The sequence below is a fragment of the Pogoniulus pusillus genome, chromosome 24 (genome assembly GCF_015220805.1).
Source record: "Pogoniulus pusillus isolate bPogPus1 chromosome 24, bPogPus1.pri, whole genome shotgun sequence".
NCBI lineage: Eukaryota > Metazoa > Chordata > Aves > Piciformes > Lybiidae > Pogoniulus > Pogoniulus pusillus.
The window spans coordinates 4,916,587-4,935,614 of NC_087287.1; the positions used below are offsets into that span (position 1 = coordinate 4,916,587).

Here is a 19,028-nt window from a genome sequence, read left to right on the forward strand (position 1 = left end):
AAACCCTCCCTCCAATCAATCTCATCTCTTCTTAGCAGGCAGGAGGGCCCCAGGAATGACCTTATAGATTAGGCACTTTCTGTTCCCGTTCACTTCCCCGCTCCTGGCTGTTTGTGGAGAGTGATTATCAGGGCGTTAAATTAAGAGTGTGGCCCAGTGGGAAACTCTTGGGTGTTCTGTCATTTCCTTCCAGCCTCCCCAGTTCTGGAGGAGAGGCAGAGAGGCAGGGAAAGTAATCACCAGAAAGGTCAGGAGTGTTTGCTTACCGATATTGAAAGGCTGCTGAGAGGCTTTGTCTGGTTTAGGGGGCTTGTTGGGTGGAATTATTGTTCCTGATGTGGCCAGGAAGCACTGAGGCTTGAAATTAAAAGTCTCCATTTACCTGCAGGTTAGAAAGCTTGAGACACTGCTGGCATCCTCTGGCCTTTGCCTAAAGGCTGTGCCAGAGTCTTAGTTGCATCTCCCAGTGTGAATGAGTTGAAAAGGAGTTAACAAAGATCTCCCTAAGAGGCTTCTTTTGGCTTTTCTTCTAGAGAGCAAAGCTGCCTTCCCTCTCAGAGTGCTGGCACAGGGGAAGGACTCTGACTCTTCAGTACTGGTGTAGCTTCAGTTTGATCAGTCTCACCTCATGCTAGCTGTCAGGATTGCTCATGTGTGCTGCACACATACAACCTTCTTGTTTGCCCAAGAAGCTCTGGTCTGAAACACTTCCTTCTCTGTCAGCAGCAAAACTCCAGGGCTGCTTTGTCAGAGGGCAGTGCTTGTCTCCTGCCTCATGCCTTAGCAGTAAGTAGAGGCACAGAATCACAGAACCTTAGAGAGACCATCCAGTCCAACCCCTCTGCCAAGCAGGATCACCCAGTTTAGTTCACACAGGAATGCATCCAGGTGGGTTTGAAAGTCTCCAGAGGCAGAGAGTCCATAACCTCCATGGGCAGCCTGCTCCAGGGCTCTGTCACTCTCACTGTAAAGAAGTTTCTCCTCATGTTGAGGTGAAACCTTCTCTGTTCCAGTTTGTAGCTGCTGCTCCTAGGCTTATTGCTGCTGACCACCAAAAAGAGCTTGGCCCCCTCCACTTGACCCCCACCCCTCATTGATCAGATCTCCTCTGAGCCTTCTCTTCTCCAGACTGAACAGCCCCAGGGCTCTCAGTCTCTCTCAGTAGGGCAGACGTTCAAATCTCCCAATCATGCCTCTCTGCTGGACTCTCTCCAGCAGGTCTCTGTCTCTCCTGAACTGAGGACCCCAGAACTGAAGACTGTATTCCAGGTGTGCTCTCACTAAGGCAGAGTAGAAGGAGAGAAGAACCTCCCTAGACTCAAACACTGTTTGGGTTGGAATAGCCCTGTAAAGTCACCAAGTCAAACCATCAACCCAACCCCACCATAACCATCGAATCATGTCCCCAAGTGCCATTGCCACACCCTTCTGGAACATCTCCAGGCATGGGGACTCCACCACCTCCCTGGGCAGCCTGTGCCCATCCCTGATCATTCTTGCAGCAAAGAAATTTTTCCTCCTCTCCAGCCCAAGACTCCCTTGGCACAATTTGTGGCCATTTTCTCTTGTTCTATCACCTGATAGATAACTCCAAAGCCTCTCATTCAGAGAGAGAGAAACCACCCCCAGGAACTGAGATCACAGAACCATAGAATCAAGCAGGTTGGAAGAGAGCTCCAAGCTCATCCAGTCCAACCTAGCACCCAGCCCTAGCCAGTCAACTAGACCATGGCACTGTCTCATCCAGGCTTGGCTTCAACACCTCCAGGGATGGCAACTCCACCACCTCCCTGGGCAGCCCACTCCAATGGCAATCACTCTCAAGCCCCCACCTGTAGCACAGAGAAGAGAGCAGCAGCGAGGCAGGCTGGAGCCTGCAGCAGAATGCTCCTGCAGCGCTTTCAGCGTGTCTGTGCTAAGGGGGGGTTGTTGCTGCTGCTGTTGTTACACAGGTTTTATCTCAGCCTCAATTATCCCTGGCTTGTCTTATTCAAGGAGGCAAGGTGCAGGCTGACAGCTCTCTGTCCTCTTGAAGGATGCTGGCTCCTGCAGCCGGGCTTGTCAGCCAGCCAGGATTGTGCTCGCAGGCTCCGGATTTCCGAGGCAACCAGGGGACAGAGCTGACAGCAGAACAAGCCTGACACAGAAGATGCTACAGCTTTACGTAGCTGCCTCCAGGGAAGACAGATTAAGGAGGAACCACTTTTTAATTTGGCCAGAATTTATACATAGGCTTTGGAAAGATTTAGTCAGGGATGTTTTGTCACAGCTGTAGTGCAGGTAAGGCTCAGACAGAGCTCTGCCTGCATCAGCTGCTTCCAGCCACATCTCTTGACCTCTGTAGCCGTTTCTCTCCTGCTGCATCTCAGAGGCTGTTCAGGCTGGAGAACAGAAGGTTCCAGGGACACCTTAGAGCAGCCTTTCAGTATCTGAAGGGGGCTACAGGAGAACTGGGGAGGGAATTTTGATAAGGGCTGGGAGTGTCAGGGTGAGAAACAATGACTTTGAGCTGGGAGAGGGGAGAGTGAGACTGGAGATGAGGAAGAAATTCTTGAGAGTAAGGGTGGGGAGAGACTGGCACAGGTTGCCCAGGGAGGTTGTGAATCCAAGGCCAGGCTGGATGAGGCCTTGAGTGGGGGAGGTGTCCCTGCCCATGGCAGGGGGTTGGAACTGGCTGAGCTTTGAGGTCCCTTCCAACCTAACCCCTTCTGTGATGCTGGAGGCTTTTCTCCAGCCTTTACGACTCCACCTACTTCGTGCACATACCTGTAGTGGATCCCAGCTCCCCTGCAGTAAGAACCTGCTTACCTTGTGTTCATTTGGGTTCAGGTCTGTTGTCCTGCATCTCCTGTGGTGCTGAGCAGGTGCTGAGCTGTGTGTCTGGTTGGTTGCAGATTGACAAGTATGCCCAGAGGGACCTGAAGAAAGGGCTGCACCTGTACGGGACAGACGGCAACATCGGCCTGACCAACGCCTGGAGCATCATCCAGACAGATGTGAGTGTCAGCCTGCTGCCTCCTCACCCTGGCACTTCTGGGGGTGCAAGATCCCAAGCCAGGCTCTTCCTTCTACCCAGCCAGCACAGCAGCAATTAAACGAGGCTTGGGCAGGAAGAAACTGAATGAAATTCAACAAGGGCGAGGGGAGAGTCTTGCCCCTGGGCAAGAACAACCCCAGGGAGCAGCAGAGGTTGGGGACTGAGCTGCTGGAAGGCAGTGAAGGGGAAAAGGCCCTGGGGGTCCTGGTGGGTGGGAGGGTGACCATGAGCCAGCAATGAGCTCTGGTGGCCAGGAGGGGCAGTGCCATTCTGGGCTGGATTAGAAGGGCTGTGATGAGTAGGTCGAGAGAGGTTCTGCTGCCCCTCTGCTCTGCCCTGCTGAGGCCACATCTGCAGTACTGTGTTCAGTTCTGAGCCCCCCAGGGACACAGAACTGCTTGAGAGAGTCCAACACAGAGCCACAAAGATGCTGAAGGGAATGCAACAGCTCTGTCAGGAGCAGAGCCTGAGGGAGCTGGGGCTGGGAGCTTGGAGAGCAGGAGCTGAAAGGTGACCTCAGCAATGGTTATCAAGATGTGCAGGTGAGTGCCAGGAGGCTGCAGCCAGGCTCTGCTGGGGGATGCCCAATGCCAGCACAAGGGGCAGTGGTGGAAGCTGAGGCATAGGAAGCTGCATGGAAACATGAGGAGGAATTTTTTCCCTGTGAGGGTGCCAGAAGCCTGGCACAGGCTGCCCAGGGGGGTTGTGGAGTCTCCCTCTCTGGAGAGAATCAAGCCCTGCCTGGATGTGTCCCTGTGTGATCTGGTTGAGGTGCTCCTGCTCTGCAGGGGGTTGGAGTGGAGGAGCTTTGGAGGTCCCTTCCAGCCTCTGACAGGCTGTGACTCTGGGGTTTTGTGACAGGTGGTTGTGATTTCTTTCTCCATGGAGCAGGATGGCTTCTTGCTCTCCAAAATGTCTGCTGTGATGGCACCTAAACATCAGGTGGTTGTGGGCAGCATGGAGAGGAAAGAAGGTCAGGCAGGAAACACGCAGCACCTTGCCTTTAGAGCCAGAAGTGCAGCTTATTATGGGATGAAGAGCAGAAATGCAGTAAGAGAGCAGCACCTCAGCCCTTTTCTTCTCCTGTCTCCTTTCCTTGCTGTCGTTGGCTTCCAGTTGTGCAGTCCAAGTGGAAGCCACCCAAGGTGTTCCCAGCTTTCTCTTGCAGTCAGTAGCTTTTTCCCCAGCAGGATTCAATCATCCTCCATCACAGGGGGGCTGGGAATGCTTTTTGCACTTCTGTTGCCTCCTCCTGTTTCTCTGCCAGCATCTTGCCAATGTTTGTCTTCTGAGAACTGGTGAGCACTGGAGCTGTCTTCCTCTTTTAGTCTTGTGGCTTGCTGGGGCAACAGCAGCCCTGGCAGCTCAGCTCTGTCTGCCCTGGCCTTCTCTTTTCATAGTCAGCTCAGTCAGTTCTCCTGAGGCTGATCTTCCTGGTATGGTGTTCTCTGCTTTTTGAATGAGAAGTGCTCCAGTCTTCCTTCATCTCAGGTAGCAGAACTTGTGCTGCTCTGGCTTCACTCAGAAATCCTTGCACAGCTTTCTCAACTTGTGCAGAGGTGCTTGTGTGGCACAGGCAGCCTAGGGCTTTAGACTTGCCTCTTATGTCTTAAATCAAAGAACAACAGTTGGGGTTGCAGAGGACCTTTCAGTGTCATCTAATCCAACAGCAGGGACATCTACAACCAGAGCAGGCTGCTCGCAGCCCCACACACCCTGACCTGCAGTGGTGCCAGCCATGGGGCAGCTCCCACCTCTCTGGGCAGCCTGGGCCAGGCTCTCCCCAGCCTCAGGGTCAAACATTTCTCCCTTCTCTCCACTCTCAGTCTTCCTCTTGCAGTTCAAACCATCCCCCCTTGGCCCTGCACAACAGGCCCTGAGAAAAACTCTGTCCCCAGCCTTCTGATCAGCCCCTTTGAATCCTGAAAAGCCACCAGAAGGTCTCCCTGGAGCCTTCTCCTCTCCAGGCTGACCAAGCCCAAACTCTCCCAGCCTGACCTCACAGCAGAGCCCTTCCAGCCCTGCCAGCATTGCTGTGGCCTCATCTGGCTCTGCTCCAGCAGGTCTCTGTGCTGAGGGTTCCAGAGCTGCCCCAGCACTGCAGGGGAAGTCTCAGCAGAGCACAGCAGAGGCACAGAATTCCTTCCCTGCCTCTGCTCATGGGGATCAGGCCAGAGCTAGGTGCTAGGTTGGGCTGGATGAGCTTGGAGGTCTCTTCCAACCTGCTTGATTCTATGATTCTTGGGCCTTGAAACCTCTTCTGGTTTAGAGAGTGGCTTTTGCACTTCAGATGAAACTGATGTTAGCCAGGTCTTAGGAGCCCAAAAGACAGAGCAGTGCCAGTCTGCAGCCCTGTGCAGTCGTGTGATGTCTAACAGCTGCTGTGACATGACACAGAGCACTGGCACAGGCTCCCCAGAGACGTTGTGGAGTCTCCTCCTCTGGAGCCTTTCAAGGCCTGTCTGGATGTGTTCCTGTGTGATCTGTGTTAGATAGGATTGTCCTGCTCTGGCAGGGGGGTTGGACTCAATGATCTCTTTGGGTCCCTTCCAACCCCTGACATGCTGCGGGCCTGTGACGGGCATGAAAGCCTCTGCTGGGCACTGCTCTTCTCCTGCACCTCCATTTTTACTGCTCTCCATAATTGGTTCTGACATCTCTTTCCCCAAAGTCCTCAGGAGCAGCTGATTGCAGTGGTGCAGGGAAGGCAATCCCAGCATGGTTAATATGTCAAGCACTCTGCAGCTGAACGGTGCCGCGTCAATGCCAAGGGCTGGGCTTTGCGTTCAGTAGCAATCATCATCCCTAACGTCCCTGATCAGGGCAGGAAACACTGGCAGGAGGATTAGGGCAATGCAGGGGACTTTTCTGGAAGGGAAGTCCCAGCCCAGGCTTGCTGTTTGCATTCAGTCTCTTCAGAGACAGCTCTCAGCCCCACGCTGGAGCTAACCGCGGTGCCAGGCAGGGTGGCGTCTCAGCACTCACCTCCCTAATGGGCCCAGCAGACGTTAGCTGGGCTATGGACCACACCTGCCTGTGGATGGCAGAGAGCACCCGTGGAAAAAAGGTATGGCACATGAAAAACACACAGCAGTGGCAGGAATCATCAGGAGTCTTCTCCCATGCCCTCTCTGCATCCACCTCCTTGCTTTGCACAAGTGCTTCTCAGAGCAGGAGGATGGCACTGTGGATAAAGCAGCAGGCTCAGCCAGGAGGGTCTAAGCTTAGACAGAGACCATCCCCAGCCCAGGTTCACTGTGTGACAACCTCTGCTTTAAGGAGTGGAAAAGCTCTTCCAGCAATAGAACCACGTGCCACAGATTCATAGAGCAGCTTGGGCTGGAGGGGACCTCAAAGCTCAGCCATGGGCAGGGACACCTCCCACCAGCACAGGTTGCTCAAGGCCTCATCCAGCTTGGTCTGGAACACCTCCAGGGAGGTTGTGGAGCACAGAAGCACAGAATGTGATCTTTGATCACATTCTGTGCTTCTGTGCTCCACAACCTCCCTGGGCAGCCTGTGCCAGTGTCTCCCCACCCTCACTCTAAAGAATTTCTTCTTAATTCAGTTTGTGTGGGGTTGGCTGATGACAAAGCAGAGGAGAGGTGTGGCTGGGAGCACCCAGTGTGCACACAGGGACTTGTGGCCTCTGCATCTTGCCTCTCCTCTTCAGCTGTGAAAGGCCTGAGCACCTTCCCCTGGGGGATTTCTTCTCTGAAGCCTGTGCCTTGAGAAATGGTTTTTAACTGGAAGATGCAATTCCTGAATAACTGGGAATGAGGGACATGGGACATCCTGGGCTGGCTCAGGAGCAGTGTGGCCAGCAGGACAAGGGCAGTCCTTCTGCCCCTGTGCTCAGCACTGCTCAGGCCACATCTTGAGTGCTGTGTCCAAGTCTGGGCTCCTCAATTCCAGAGAGATGTTGAGGTGCTGGAAGGTATTGAGAGAAGGGCAGCAAGGCTGGGGAGGGGCCTGGAGCAGAGCCCTGTGAGGAGAGGCTGAGGGAGCTGGGGGTGTGCAGCCTGCAGCACAGGAGGCTCAGGGCAGAGCTCACTGCTGCCTGCAGCTCCTTGAAGGGAGGCTGTAGCCAGGTGGGGTTGGGCTCTGCTGCCAGGCAGCCAGCAGCAGAAGAAGGGGGGACAGCCTGAAGCAGGTCTAGGATGGATGTTAGGAGGAAGTTCCTGGCAGAGAGAGTGATTGGCATTGGAATGGGCTGCCCAGGGAGGTGGTGGAGTCACCATCCCTGGAGATACTTAAAAGGGGACTGGATGGGGCACTTAGTGCCATGGTTTGGTTAATTCAGAGGTGTTAGGTGATAGGTTGGACTCAGTGATCTTTAAGGTCTTTTCCAACCTGGTTAATGCTGTGATTCTGTGACAGCAGAGTCCTCAGGCCCATCTTTCAGGAGCAAGTCTGTGTTCTGGTCCATTGCCTGATGTCCCTGAGTCATGTGCTCAGGTCTGCAGTTGAGGTGTTGGGTTGAGCTGCAAAGAGCCAATGCACATTAGAGCCCAGGCTCATCTTGCAGTTTTCAAGCACTCAGGTCAGGGAGCTGCTTCTAATTCGAACACTGAATTGATCTGTTTGTGATACCTGCAGCTAACCACCCTCACAGCCCTCCTCAGCAGCCCTTCAGATCTGGAAAAGATCAGAAAGGGGAGCCAGGTGACTTTGGTGTGTCATCAGCCAAACCTGCAAAGGCTCTCACAGAATGATCTGAGTCTTGAGCAGAGTTCCAGCAGCTGGGATGGAAGGGAGCCTGAGCCACACTGTGCTCCTCCCCAGCCAGGTAAATGGTACAGGTAGAGCTCGTTAGGACAGGAGAAAGAGGCATTAATGTTTCAAGTGCTGCTTCATGCCCAGCATCTCTGTGATCAATATTTGAACACTTCTGCTTTCAGCTAAGCAGGCAGTAATTGGAGAGGCGTGCAGCAGACACATTAGCTTCACTAACGCGAGCAAATTCGGCTCCCTCTCACGGCTCTGTAATGCCTTTCATGTCTACTTACACCACCGCGGCTGAGAACAAAACCTGAGCCAGCTCCCCCTCCCCCCGGTCATTGATGCTGTTAGAATCACCGAGTGCAGCAGGTTGGAAGGGACCCTCCAAGGTCAGCAGTCAGCAGGGATGTCTGTCACTAGATCAGGTTGCTCAGGACCCCATTAAGTTTGACCTTGAATGTCCCCAGGGATGGGGCCTCCCCAGCACCAATCTGGGTGACCTGTTACAGCATTTCACTGCCCTCACTGCAAGAACTTGTTGGACCAAACTGCTCTTGAGGGTTAGTGCTGAAGTAATCCAACCCACCATGAAACCCAACCCAGTCTGCAGTCACTTCCTGACAGTTCAGCTCCCTGGCAGAACATCAGCCAGTGTCGGGGAACCTCAGGTCTGGTACAACTGGCTGCAACAGTCTGCTGGTGACACAAATGATCCTCTGTGTGACCTGAGCAATCTCCATCCTTCAGCTCTACAACTGCCTCCAGACAGTATCCTTGCTCAGAAACCTTGTAAGGTATCAAGGGGACGTTGCTGTCAAATGCCAGGATCACAGGGCCACAGGATGTTAGGGGCTGGATCTCCAGAAAGATCTGAGTCCGACCCCCTGCCAGAGCAGGAGCATAGAATCTCGAGCAGGGCACACAGGAACACATCCAGACAGGGCTGGGAAGGCTCCAGAGAAGGAGACTCCACATCCTCTCTGGGCAGCCTGTGCCAGGGCTCTGGGACCCTTACAGTCAAGAAGTTCTTCCTCATGTTGAGGTGCAGCTTCCATCCATTGCCTCTTGCCCTGTCCCAGAGTGCAGGTGAGCAGAGCCTGTCCCTGTCCCTTCCTTCCTGATCCCAGCACTCAGATATTGATAGATATTGATCACATCTCAGCCTTCTCTTGACACTCTCAGCCTCTCTTCCTCAGGCAGTGCTCCAGTCCCTGCAGCATCCCTGTAGCCTTCCCTTGGACTCTCTCCAGTAGATCCCTGTCCCTCTTGAACTGGGAAGTCCAGAACTGGATGCAATATTCCAGGTGAGATCTCACCAAGGTAGAGTGGAGGGGGAAGAGAACCTCCCTTGATCTGCTGCACACACTCAACTTAATGCCCCCCGGGACCCCATTGGCCCTCTTGCCCACCAGGGCACATTGCTGTGCCATGGATGTTATCCTCCAGCTCTCCCAGGTCCCTCTCCACAGGGCTGCTCTCCAGCAGTCACCTCCCAGCCTGTACTGGTGCAGTGTCTTGTTCCTCCTCAGGTGCAGGACTCTGCATTTACCCTTGCTGAACCTCATCAGGTTCCTCTGTGCCCAGCTCTCAGCCTGCCCAGGTCTCGCTGAGTGGCCACACAGCCTTCTCAAAGGGCTCTCAAAAATCCTCTCACTTTGCAATTTATCCTCAGTGCTCCTCCTCTTTCTAGGTGTCCCTCATCTCCCTCAACCATTTGGCTACTTATTCTTCAGCTCCCTGCACACAAAATAAATCAATCACTTGCCCAACATCATTCCCATGCTCTCTTTTCTCTACGTGGGCCTCTGTAATGAAATCTCTGAGTTGTCCGAGCTCAGCTTGTTGCTCGGCTTGGCTTCAGGCTGCACCCTCTACTGGCTCTGCACTGGTGACACTTTCAGTCTCACTGCTGCTTCTTGTTCTTGCCTTCTTGACCTACTGCCAGGGGTCAGTTCCTCTTCTCCCTTCAGCTGGTCCTCACTGGGCACTGCTGCTCACTCGCTCCTGTAGTGTTAGCATCCTTCTGTGCCCATCACCTCTGCTCCTTTAGGACTGTGCAGCATCTGCTCCTTAACTCCATCACTCATCCTTCATCTTCCAAACAACACCATCTCTTCCAGCTATATTTCCAGACCTTCTTTCTTCCAGTTCCCAGACTGCTGTGAAGAATTAGGCTTCCTAACAGCCAGCCTGAACCTGCCCTAGCACAGCTTGAGGCTGTGTCCCCTTGTTCTGGTGCTGGTTGCCTGGCAGCAGAGCCCAACCCCACCTGGCTACAGCCTCCCTTCAGGTAGTTGTAGAGAGCCTCCTCTTCTGCAGGCTGCACCCCCCCAGCTCCCTCAGCCTCTCCTCACAGGGCTCTGCTCCAGGCCCCTCCCCAGCCTTGCTGCCCTTCTCTCAACACCTTCCAGCACCTCAACATCTTTGTTAAACTGAGGAGCCCAGAACTGGACCCAGCACTTAAGGTGTGGCCTGAGCAGTGCTGAGCAGAGGGGCAGAAGGACTGCCCTGGTCCTGCAGGCCACACTGCTCCTGATCCAGGCCGGGATGCCTCTATCATCTTCACAGCCTGTCAGCCTGTGACGCCCTCAGCCAGGCAGCATTGCAGGCAGGAGGGCTTCAGTCCCGCTCTGTGCAAGCCTGTGCCACTTGCACTTGGCCACACCACCACCCAGGCAGTGAGCCCTTGCCGTGGCACTCTCCACAGCTCAGAGGAGCTGCAGTTTCAAGGCTTCACTATTTACCAGCTGTCACTTCTCACTGTCTGTCAAAGAGCTGCCTCCTGACTCTAATGATGACAGCCTGCAAGACCTTCTGGTTGGGTTTCCAGAGCAAGCAGCCTGGCGTTCCGCGCTGCTCCTGTCCTCTGCCGGCACCTGTCACACACAGCTCCTGTCTGCTCGGCAGCAGCAGCCAGCAACAAAGAAAGCACCAACTTCATTTTCATCCTCCTCCTTCTTTTTCCTCTCCTCCACTTTCAAGTTAGTTTGTAGAAGATGAAGCTGCAAAACACAACAGATCAAAGAGTTGTAAGCTCAGGATTGATTCCTGCCAGGGGGCAAATCAGAATTCGGAGCAGAAGCTTGAGGGGATGGATGTGAACTCGGGGAAGGTTTCTGGCTTTGGCTTGGCAGAGGGGAAACAGAGCTGTGAGCACTGAAACCTCTCCCTCCCGGCCTTGGAGTGCTGGAAGCAGCATTCGGTGTGTGCTAACGTGGGGCACCTCTGCCCTCTGTTGGTCTTCAGTGGCAGACCTTGTGTGTGCCACAGAGCTCAGCCCCCTGTGCCCGCAGGCTCTGCATGTTTTACATCCATGCAGATGTGTGCTTAGATTCATGGAATCGCTTGGGCTGGAAGGGACCTCAAAGCTCAGCCAGTTCCAACCCCCTGCCATGGGCAGGGACACTTTCCACTAGCCCGGGGTGCTCAAGGCCTCATCCAGCCTGGCCTTGAACCCCTCCAAGGAGGGGACATCCACAGCCTCCCTGAGCAACCTGTGCCAGTGTCTCCTCGGCTTTACTGGCAAGAATTTCTTCCTCATCTCCACTCTCAATCACCCCTCTCCTCGCTCAAAGCCATTGTCACTTGGCAGAAGTCCCTCCCCAGCTCTCCTGAAGCCCCTTCAGGCACTGGAAAGCTGCTCTTAAGGTCTCCCTGGAGCCTTCTCTTCTCCAGGTTGGACAGCCCCAGCTCTCTCAGGTTCCCCAGCCCTCTGATCATCTTCATGGCCAATTCTGGACCCACTTCAGCAGGTCTACATCCTACTTGTGCTGGGGACACTGGAGCTGAACATAGCCCTGCAGGTGAGGTCTCCCCAGAGCAGAGCAGAGGGGCAGGATCCCCTCTCTCCAGCTCTGCCCACACTGCTTTGGCTGCAGCCCAGGCTGCCCTTGGCCTTCTGGGCTGCCAGTGCTCACTGCTGGCTCCTGCCCAGCTTCTCCCCCATCAGCACCCCCAAGTGCTTCTCTGCAGGGCTGCTCTCAGTATCATCAGCCCCCAGCCTGGATTGATAATGAGGCTTGCCCCAACCTAGGTGCAGGACCTCACACTTTGCTTTATTTGAACCTAAACTGATCATCTGGGGGCTAAGAAGGTGGCTGGCAGAGCCCTGCACAAGTGTGAGGTGCTGCCAACAGCAGCCCAGCTCTACCTTTAGTGGTAAAGTGTCCAAACACCAACAAATTCCTTCTGATGGCCTTTCAGCATCTGAAGGGGGCCTACAAAAAAGCTGGGGAGGGGCTTTTTAGGATATCAGGGAGTGCCAGGACTGGGGGGAATGGAGCAAAGCTGGAGGTGGGGAGAGTCAGCCTGGAGGTGAGGAGGAAGTTCTGCACCATGAGAGTGGTGAGAGGCTGGAATGGGTTGCCCAGGGAGGGGGTTGAGGCCCCATGGCTGGAGGTGTTTAAGGCCAGGCTGGCTGAGGCTGTGTGCAGCCTGCTGTAGGGTAGGGTGTCCCTGGGCATGGCAGGGGGGTTGGAACTGGCTGCTCCTTGTGCTCCCTTCCAACCCTGGCTGATTCTATGACTCTGTGCTGAGTTATCCGAGGAGGCACAGCTGGTGTGGTGTATGCATCACGATGGAAATGAGTCTCAGCTTGTTCCGTACCAGAGGAAAACAGCAGCTCCCAGAGGGGCAGGATGGTCACAGAGCCATTCCCTCTGATGTACCTTTTGTGTAGCTTTCATCCTGCACCAAAAGGGACCAAAGCTCCTGCCTCAGCTCTGGCACAGTCAGTGTGCATCCTGCGTGCTGTGCAGGCGCTTACAGCAGCACTGCTTCGCAGTGGCAGATGCTGCTGCTGCTGAGCAACTGCCCCCAGGGGAGATGAGGAGGAAATGCATCTTCCCCGACTGACAGAGCCTTCCAAAGGTGATCAGTAATTAACAGCTTGGAGTGAAATTTGCTTTCAATCATTATTTGAGATGCAGTGTGCCAGAGAGATCTCAGTATCTTCATCTCCTGAGTGCTGTAGCTGTAGGGTTGTGATTTTTCCTGTCAGCAAGCTGCAAGTGATTGTTACCATCCTGCTCTGTCACTTCAGCTCATGGCTGGGGGGGCACAGAATGGTAAGAATGGGTTAGGTTAGAAGGGAACTCAAAGCTCAGCCAGTTCCAACTCCCTGCCATGGGCAGGGACACCTCCCACTAGAACAGGTTGCTCAAGGCCTCATCCAGCCTGGCCTTGAACACCTCCAGGGAGGTTGTGGAGCACAGAAGCACAGATTGGGATCTTTGATCACATTGGGTGATTCTGTGCTCCACAACCTCCCTTGGCAACCTGTGCCAGTGTCTCACCACCCTCACTGCAAAGCATCCTTTCCTAACAGCCAGTGTGAATCTCCCCTCTGCCACTTCAAACCCATTCCTCCTCATCCTGTCATTACAAGACCTCATCAGTAGTCCCTCCTCAGCTCTCCTGTAGCACCCTTCAGATCCTGGAAGGCCACTCTAAGGTCTCCTCAGAGCCTTCATCGTGGTTCAGTGTCCTACCACTGCAGTGAGCTGCCTTTACTGCTTGTATCAACATGAGCTGTGTGCCAGGCCAGCTTGAAGCAAAACAAAAGCCAGGGGAAGGCTCTGTTTGGGTAGTGCTGAGGCCATGCTGTAGGTTTGTACCACCTCAGGCCTCTGCTGGTGTCGTTGCAGTGCACTGAATGCCCATCTGCAGGAAGCAGGTGTTAGGAGGAGCAGCAGGCAGTGACAGCTCCCACTGACAGGGTGGTCTGGGTTTGTCCTTTTGCAGTTCAGATGCTGTGGAGTCTCCAACTACACCGACTGGTTTGAGGTGTACAACACAAGCCGGGTGCCGGACTCCTGCTGCTTGGAGTTCAGCGAGAACTGTGGGCTGCACTCCCCAGGGACCTGGTGGAAAGCGGTGAGTAACCCTCCAGCAGCAGCTGCCTGCCAGCCCAGGAGGGGGGCAGCTCTTGGCAGGGCTACAGGTGACAAGGTGGTGCTGTACCCTCCCTCACCACTAATGGGGTGCTCATGTTGAGCTGTGGCTTTTGACTTCCCATGGAGCCACCAATTTAATCATGGAGTCAGTCAGGGTTGGAAGGGAGCACAAGGAGCAGCCAGTTCCAACCCCCCTGCCATGCCCAGGGACACCCTACCCTAGAGCAGGCTGCACACAGCCTCAGCCAGCCTGGCCTCAAACACCTCCAGCCATGGGGCCTCAACCACCTCCCTGGGCAACCCATTCCAGCCTCTCACCACTCTCCTGCTCAACAACTTCCTTCTCACCTCCAGCCTCACTCTCCCCACCTCCAGTTTTGCTCCATTTCCCCCAGTCCTGGCACTCCCTGACAGCCTCAAAAGTCCTTCCCCAGTGTTTTTGTAGCCCCCTTCAGATGCTGGAAGGCCACAAGAAGGTCACCTGGGAGCCTCCTCTGCTCCAGCCTGCACAGCCCCAACTCTTTCAGGCTGTGCTCACAGCAGAGCTGCTGCAGCCTCTCAGCATCCTCCTGGCCCTGCTCTGGACACTCTCCAGCATCTCCACAGCCCTCTTGTCCCAGGGGCTGCAGAGCTGGATGCAGGACTCCAGGTGGGGTCTCAGCAGAGCACAGCAGAGGGGCAGAATCCCCTCCCTGGCCCTGCTGGCCACACTTCTGCTGCTGCAGCCCAGGCTCTGGTTGCTCTCTGGGCTGCAAGTGCACACTGCTGGCTCCTGCTGAGCTTCTCCTCCAGCAGCACCCCCAAGTCCCTCTCCTCAGGGCTGCTCTCCAGCCACTCACTGCCCAGCCTGCATTGGTGCTTGGCATTGCCCCAACCCAGCTGCAGGACCTTGCACTTGGTCTTGTTGAACCTCCTGAGCTTGGCTTGTGCCCACCTCTGCAGCCTGTCCAGGTCCCTCTGGATGCATCCCTGCCCTCCAGCCTGGCTGCTGCACCACACAGCTTCGTGTGGGCAGCAAATTCACTGAGACTGCACTCAGTGCCTCTGTCCATGGCACCCACAAAGACTGGTCCCAGGAGTGATCCCTGAGGGACTCTGCTTGTCCCTGGTCTCCACTTGGCCATGGAGCCATTGACAGCCACTCTTTGGGTGCAGCCATCAAGCCACTCTCTCACCAGGGAGACCTTCTTGTGGCCTTCCAGTATCTGAAGGGGACTACAAGAACGCTGGGGAGGAACTTCTTAGGCTGTCAGGTAGTGACAGGACTGGGGGGAATGGAACAAAGCTGGAAGTGAGGAGATTCAGACTGGATGTTAGGAAGAAGTTCTTCACCATGAGGGTGGTGAGAGCCTGGCACAGGTTGCCCAGGGAGGTGGTGGAAACCTCATCCCTGGAGGTCTTTAATGCCAGGCTGGGTGTGGGTCTGAGCAGCCTGATGTAGTGTGAGGTGTCCCTGCCTGTGACAGGGGGTTTGGAACTGGATGAGCTTTGAGGTCCCTTCCAGCCCTCACAATTCTGTGATGTGAAAGCCACAGCTGAAGGCTGAATGACTTTTGGTCATGTCTGCTGGCAAGGCAGAGGGCACAACTTCTGCACAAGGTTGTCTTACAGAGGTTATTTACAGCAAAGGCAAATTCCATCCTCCCCTAAACTGGGCCAGGAAGATGAGGTTACAGCTGCTGCAGAATTTAAAGCAGAGAGAAGCTAAGAGAGGAGTGCTTTGAAATGCTGGAGGATGGTAGGCAACGACCCATGTGCAGCAGGAGCAGCACTGAGCAGCTCTCACTGGAACCTTTGGGTTTGATCTCCCTACAGGGATTAAAACAAACATTGGTTTGCCTGAAATGTGGGGGAAATGGAAGGCTCCTCCTGAAGCTCTCTCTGCTTCTAGTTGTTTTCTAGAGGGCTGAGGACCCAAATCCACTGCTTGCTGGTTTTCAGTTGCTGGCCTAATTTACAGGGAGCAGTGCTCAGGCAGCATTTTGGAGGGAGACCTTTTGTGTCTTTACAACCCCTGCTCCAGCTTCAAGCCAGAAATAAACGGTGGTGGCTACCTGCTTAGGCTGTCTGTACATTCCCAGGGGAGCAGAGCTGTGGGTTTATGGCTGATACAATATTCTGGTGTTGAGTTTTGTTTTCTTCCCAGCCTTGCTATGAAACAGTGAAGATCTGGCTGCAGGAAAACTTACTAGCAGTGGGAATCTTTGGCTTGTGCACAGCCATGGTGCAGGTAATAGTTTAATATCTCTTTTCAAACCTCACTTAATTATAGCTATTTAAGGACCCACAGAGGCTCTGCTCAAGCCTCTTTTAACAATTCCCAGTTTTTCCTGATCTTAAACTCTGCAAGATTTCAGTCTTTCAGGTTTGGAGTTAAAATACTCTGTCCTAGGGACTGAATGCTGCACACTTTGTGGTTGAGGCTGCACTTCACCCTGGGGTTTATCTAAGCTTCAGACTGGACTCAGTGGTAGTCCCTGCCCTCCACAAACACAACTGGTGGAAGTTGCCTTTCAGGATACTTGTCCAGAACTTCTCCAGAGAGGAGCATCCACTCAGCACCTAGCTTCAGCATAACCTAAAAGTAGCTTCAAGTCTTCAGCCTCAATGCCAGGGTGAATTACAATCTGGTATGTTGCTACCCTTCCTCATCACCATGACCAATAACCACCTCCTCTCCCTGCAGCTAACAGCAAAGGAGTGTGGGGGTTATGACTGCCTGTCCAACTTGCCTGTTGGGTTTTTGACCTGCAGGCCTTTCCAGCATGAGTTTGATCAGAGAGGAACCAGTCCTCCTGCAGAAGCTTGGCTCTCAGGTTGTTGTGTCTTTAAGCCACAGTGTAGCCCAAACAGCACCATCCTGAGGATTCAGAGGTGAAGGCCATGCTAGAGCTCAGCTCTCCTGACTGTAGTGAAGCTGCAGCTTGGCCTCTCTCACACTTACAAGCAGAGTTGATGGCATCATTAAGCTAATTAATGCCAAGTAACCCCAGATTAACCTGTGGGGGACTGGATTTGCATTGGCACACCTCAAGCAGCAGCATGAGAGAGCCTGGGATCAGAATTCCAGTTGCAGTCACCTGTATGCACTGGAGTAGGTTGCCCAGAGAGGTTGTGGAGCCTCCTTCTCTGCAGAGCTTCCAACCCCCCCTGGGCATTGTACTCCTGGGCAAGTTGCTGTGGGTGCTTTAGCAGAGGATTGGACTGGATGATCTCCAGAGCTGCCTTCCAACCCCCACCGTGCCCAGACTCCTTCTCAGGTGAGGTTAGGCAGAATGGCATGTGGCAGACTCTCCATGTGTCAGGCCTTGGCTGCAACTTACTCCTGCAGATGCCTTTATCAGAGCCTCCCTCATAGCCCTCGATTCCATTCAGGCTGTGTAGGAGAAGAGTGCCTTTTGCACAGGAATACATCACTAGGTTGGACAGGAGAAAACACTCGAGGCAATTTAAAGATGCTAATTACTACTCCCAGTAAATACTGTGAGCAGGAGAAACAACCACTACAGATGGGTAGTTTGGTTCCCAGCTGATGTCCAAAGTTTTGCTGCCTCTACCATGAACTGGGCTCTCTCTGGCGTTGCTGCTGCTACTCTTGTTCTGGCCCCAAGCAGGTGACAACTTCTGCTTCCTATGTTAAGAAGCTTAGAGCTAGCATCAGACAGAGTCACACCATGAAGGACACTCTCTGTGGCAGAACTTGGGCTTGAACTTACAAACCAAATTCAGCCACCCCCAGCCCTTGAAGCGCTGCTCCTTGGCCAGGCAGCAGAAGGCACCGCTCAGGGGATGCCTCCAAAGGCATCTCCTTACACCAAGCCAGCACCACAGAGCCTGGCAGGGTCATTTCACTCTTGGCAAAGAGGAAGTGAAGAAGAGAGAGCTTTGGAACCATTTTTATTCTTCCTTTAGAAGCAGTACCTGTGCCATTCAAGTACTCTCTCCAAGCACTCATTAGCAGGAGCTACTCCTTCTGCAAAGACCACACTGAAGTGGTCAAATTAAGTGTTTAAAATAGAACTCATAACCAAAACCCACAAACCTACCTGGCACATCTTTATTTCAAGGAGAGTTTTTGCAGTGCAGAGGAGCAGTAACAACCACTTAGTGCATTCATCTAAGTACTTTAGCTGGGAGGAAGCTCAGTCTCTGTCCCCCCCTTCCCTGCTCAAGTCATCTAGCACACAGCAGGTGGGTGGCTGGGCTGGGAGCAGAACCACCTCCTGCCTGCTGCTTGCCCAGGCTGAGCAGGCAGCCAGATGCACTGTAGGTGAGCACTGATGGCTATGATTAATGCATGGGTAGCCTCAGTGATACCCCAGGGGACCTGTGCCAAGCACAGCACAGAGCAGCAAACCACAGCCTCCTCTGGGCTGGGCTGGAGCCTTTGTCTTCTGCAGGGAGAACCACGGAGCCCTGCAGCTTTGGGCTACTGCCTGAAAAGACTTGCAAGCAAAAAAAAACCACCATCCAAAGGTCTGTTTTCAATGCAACCCTTCCCAGTAACTCGGTGGCTGCTGTTTTGTGGAGCTGTCATTGTTCACTCTGTCAGACAGCAAGCCAGGACAAAGGCAGGCAGGCAGGAAGCAGGGGCACAACAAGGACGGGCACTGGCAGGAGGAGCAGCAGCCTGTGATGTGCCTTCCTGCTTGGGCACAAAAGCAGGGTAGCATGGCTGGGGTTTGTTTGTTGTTTGGTAAGTAAGAGGAGCATTACCTACTGAAAAACATCTCTCTCTTTGTTTCTCCCTCTTAGATTCTGGGCCTCACCTTTGCAATGACCATGTATTGTCAGGTAGTCAAGGCAGACACCTACTGTGCATAGACACCATTCCCAACCTTCCTGCTCCTCCTCCAAAGGACACAGGAGAAGTCTCCTTCACGCTCATTCATCTGACTTTTTATTTCCCCCCCTCCTCCCTTCTCTTTGTACTATAAACTGTGTATAATGCTGTAATGATTTCTGAACGTTTTGTGACCCACCCACTTACTGAAGGAGGAAGAAGAGGAGAAGTCAGTACCTGAGCTGGCACGGGGAAGAAGCAGCCTTGTCTGTGAAGCGAAGCAAACTCCAAAGAGGAACAGTTCCTTTTCCACGGCCTGGGGCGAGGCAAAGAAGGCTGCTGACCAGGGGCTAAGCTGCAAAGAGATGGTGGAAGAGAGGCCCTGAGGCAGCTCCTGCTCCTGCCAGGCTGCTTCACAGCCCACAGGGTCTGCGAGAGGGGGGTGTGGGCAAGGCCTGTTCAGTCAGCATGGCAAGAAGGGCCAGGGGAGCTGTGCTGGATGCAGGTGTCCTTGCACCACAGTCTGCACACAGCTGAAATGTCAAGCCCAAGCAGCCCTGCCTCCAAGCCTCTCAAGACGGTTCTGTAGCCA

General features: G+C 54.0%; 1 protein-coding gene across 7 annotated transcripts in view; it reads left to right on the forward strand.

Moving 5' to 3' along the window:
- Window positions 1–18,609, forward strand: part of TSPAN4 (tetraspanin 4) — a 445,397-nt gene extending 426,788 nt beyond the window's left edge. For 2 of the 7 annotated variants that reach the window (XM_064163135.1, XM_064163136.1), the window contains 4 exons: window positions 2,895–2,996; window positions 13,502–13,633; window positions 15,800–15,883; window positions 18,054–18,379. In XM_064163135.1, the coding sequence (XP_064019205.1) occupies window positions 2,895–2,996; window positions 13,502–13,633; window positions 15,800–15,883; window positions 18,054–18,323 (588 nt within the window). In that variant the 3' untranslated portion in view covers window positions 18,324–18,379. Of the gene's footprint in view, window positions 1–2,894; window positions 2,997–13,501; window positions 13,634–15,799; window positions 15,884–16,170; window positions 16,284–18,053; window positions 18,383–18,408 lie in introns of those variants that run through there. The other 5 variants (XM_064163133.1, XM_064163132.1, XR_010306683.1 and 2 more) reach the window with 4 other exon arrangements.
- Window positions 18,610–19,028: the final 419 nt, after the last annotated feature.